The sequence below is a fragment of the Octopus sinensis genome, linkage group LG10 (assembly GCF_006345805.1).
Source record: "Octopus sinensis linkage group LG10, ASM634580v1, whole genome shotgun sequence".
Classification (NCBI taxonomy): domain Eukaryota; kingdom Metazoa; phylum Mollusca; class Cephalopoda; order Octopoda; family Octopodidae; genus Octopus; species Octopus sinensis.
Window position 1 is genome coordinate 59395953 of NC_043006.1, and position 2500 is coordinate 59398452.

General features: G+C 33.6%; 1 protein-coding gene across 1 annotated transcript in view; it reads left to right on the plus strand.

The window, feature by feature from the left end:
- Window positions 1-2500, plus strand: part of LOC118764978 — a 43927-nt gene that overhangs the window by 39560 nt on the left and 1867 nt on the right. Inside the window, exon 11 of the mRNA XM_036506236.1 lies at window positions 965-1053. Coding sequence (XP_036362129.1) covers window positions 965-1053 — 89 coding nt within the window. The remainder of the gene's footprint in view (window positions 1-964; window positions 1054-2500) is intronic.

Below are 2500 nucleotides of genomic sequence, written 5' to 3' on the forward strand. Positions count from 1 at the left end.
GGTTTAGCAAAGATTTACCTCACCACACACCGAATTTAGAAATAGCAGTCAAAGAAGTTTTTGGTTCTATCTCTTTCTACTTTTAAGTGCTGGGTTTTACTGGGATTTCCCTTTTAAGTAGAAAGAATAGCCAAAACTCTTTGACTGTATTTCTACTTCGGTGTGTGGTGAGGCCAAATCGTTGCTAACCCTTAATTACTTATATTACTTAAACCTTCCTTGAATGGGGCTTTTACATGCCGAAATCTACTTGGTGAAATTAATGATTATTCCAAATTAATTAATTTCACCCTATATTATTATATGTATATATATATATATATATAAAGGACTGACCACTCAAAAAGTGGACGGTCAACATGCTAGATATAGACGTCAAATCGCTATTTTCCACAAAGACTATGTTCTCAAATAAAAACTCAGCACAAAACCAAAGCATTAAATATATTAAAAAATATTTTATTTGAGAACATATTCTTTGTGGAAAATAGCGATTTGACGTCTATATCTAGCATGTTGACCGTCCGCTTTTTGAGTGGTCAGTCCTTTAAATTTTGTATGTAAAAATATTTTAATCTTCGGATTTTTTAATATGCTGGGCCACTGGTTTTAATTGATTAATATCAATTTCTACCCTTATTAAATTTTATATATATATATATCACGTGATCCCGTGACCGAATAGGCTATCAGATGTTGCTACACCTCGCTGGTAACAGTGTGGTTGCACCTAACACCTGGTGAGCGGAACACTTCCCTTTTGTACGAAATTGTCTTTCATTCTAAGCAATCATCATAGAGTTGAAGTGGAACACACAATTATCTCATATGATACATTAATTCTATTTTTAAGACAATATTTTATAATGCATTCAGTATTTAGTAAAGCAAATCCTTGTATATTACTATTAATTTCAAACTGTTTTTTGCAATGCTAATTGTTCCGAATATCAAAATATTGCAGAGAAGAAAAGCAAAGCACTGATATATGCCCTGACACCTCTTGCAGTTTTGTTCTTCATGTTTGTTGGGTGTATTTTAATTATAGACAAGGTAAGATTCTTAGTATTTTCCTATTTTCTCACAATTGTGCTCTTCATCTCAACAACACCAAATCCTCACAAAAAATGGAATACCGCTCACACATTTAGGCAGTGCCTGTCAACATGTACAGAATCGAATATGAAGCCTTGTTGGTATAGAGATCTTATACATGAGTATATACTGTATATGTGTGTGTTTGTGTGTGGTTGTGGTCAAACATTTTAACTGTTAGTTTTTTTGTGTCAGCAGCTACGTGTTAAACTTCTGTGGTGTTTGATGGTTGCAAAAATAATCAAGCAAATAGATTCAAATACATACATTAAAATAATTAACATGAGTCTATTTACATAAAAACTATCGGTCAAAAGAAAAAGGCTAAAGCTGGAACAAAGGTGCAGGTGTGGATATGTGGTAAGAAGCTCCCTTCCCAATCACATGGTCCTGGATTCAGTCCCACAGCCTAGCTCCTTGGGTAAGTGTCTTCTACTATAGCCGCGGGCCGGTCAAAGTCTTTTGAATAGATTTGGTAGACGGAAACTGAAAAAAGCCCGCCGTATGTATATATATGTGTATATATTTGAGAGTGTTTCTGTCTTTGTCCCCCCCCCACACACACACCATCGCTTGAGAAACGATGTCGGTTTGTTAATGTCCCCGTAAGTTAACGAATCGGCAAAAAAGACCGATAGAATAAGTACTAAGACCAAGAGTGAGAATTAGTGGTATGTCCCCATTGACCGAAAAGGCATGAGGCTGAAAGGATAGTGGCCTAAAGTCTCCGGTAGAACCATTTAATCCGGAAAGGGTAGTATTTTCTAATTCTCGTATAGGAACTTATCCATATATTTACAACCGCTGAAAATTTCAGACCTGGTATTTAGCAGTGCGTTAGAGTTCTTAGATCTAAAAAAGGGTCTGTGTTTTTTCAGCAACGCATAGCTTACATTCTTTTGATCCATTGATATATGGTGTAAACTTTTCATCTATTTTCCACATCATATATATATATATATAATAATAAATATTAGGGAATAAATCCAAATTTACAGGGAAAAATCAGATTTAGGATTGAATCCAATTTTATAGTAAAATATTATATTATATTAAATTAGAGACAAATCCACTATTATGCAAATCAAACAAAGAAAGACTTAAGCCAATACATAAAATAATTTATATAAATTTAGAAATTTAACAATTGTAAATAACCACTACGATCGTTTCGTGTCTTATTTCAGCACATCTTTAAGACATTCTTCAGGTGGTTTCAAAACCTTCTTGGCGAGCTTTAAACTATGAACTCATAGTTTAAAGCTCGCCAGAAGGTTTTGAAACCACCTGAAGAATGTCTTAAAGATGTGCTGAAATAAGACACGAAACGATCGTAGTGGTTATTTATAATTGTTAAATTTCTAAATTTATATAAATTATTTTATGTATTGGCTTAAGTCTTTCT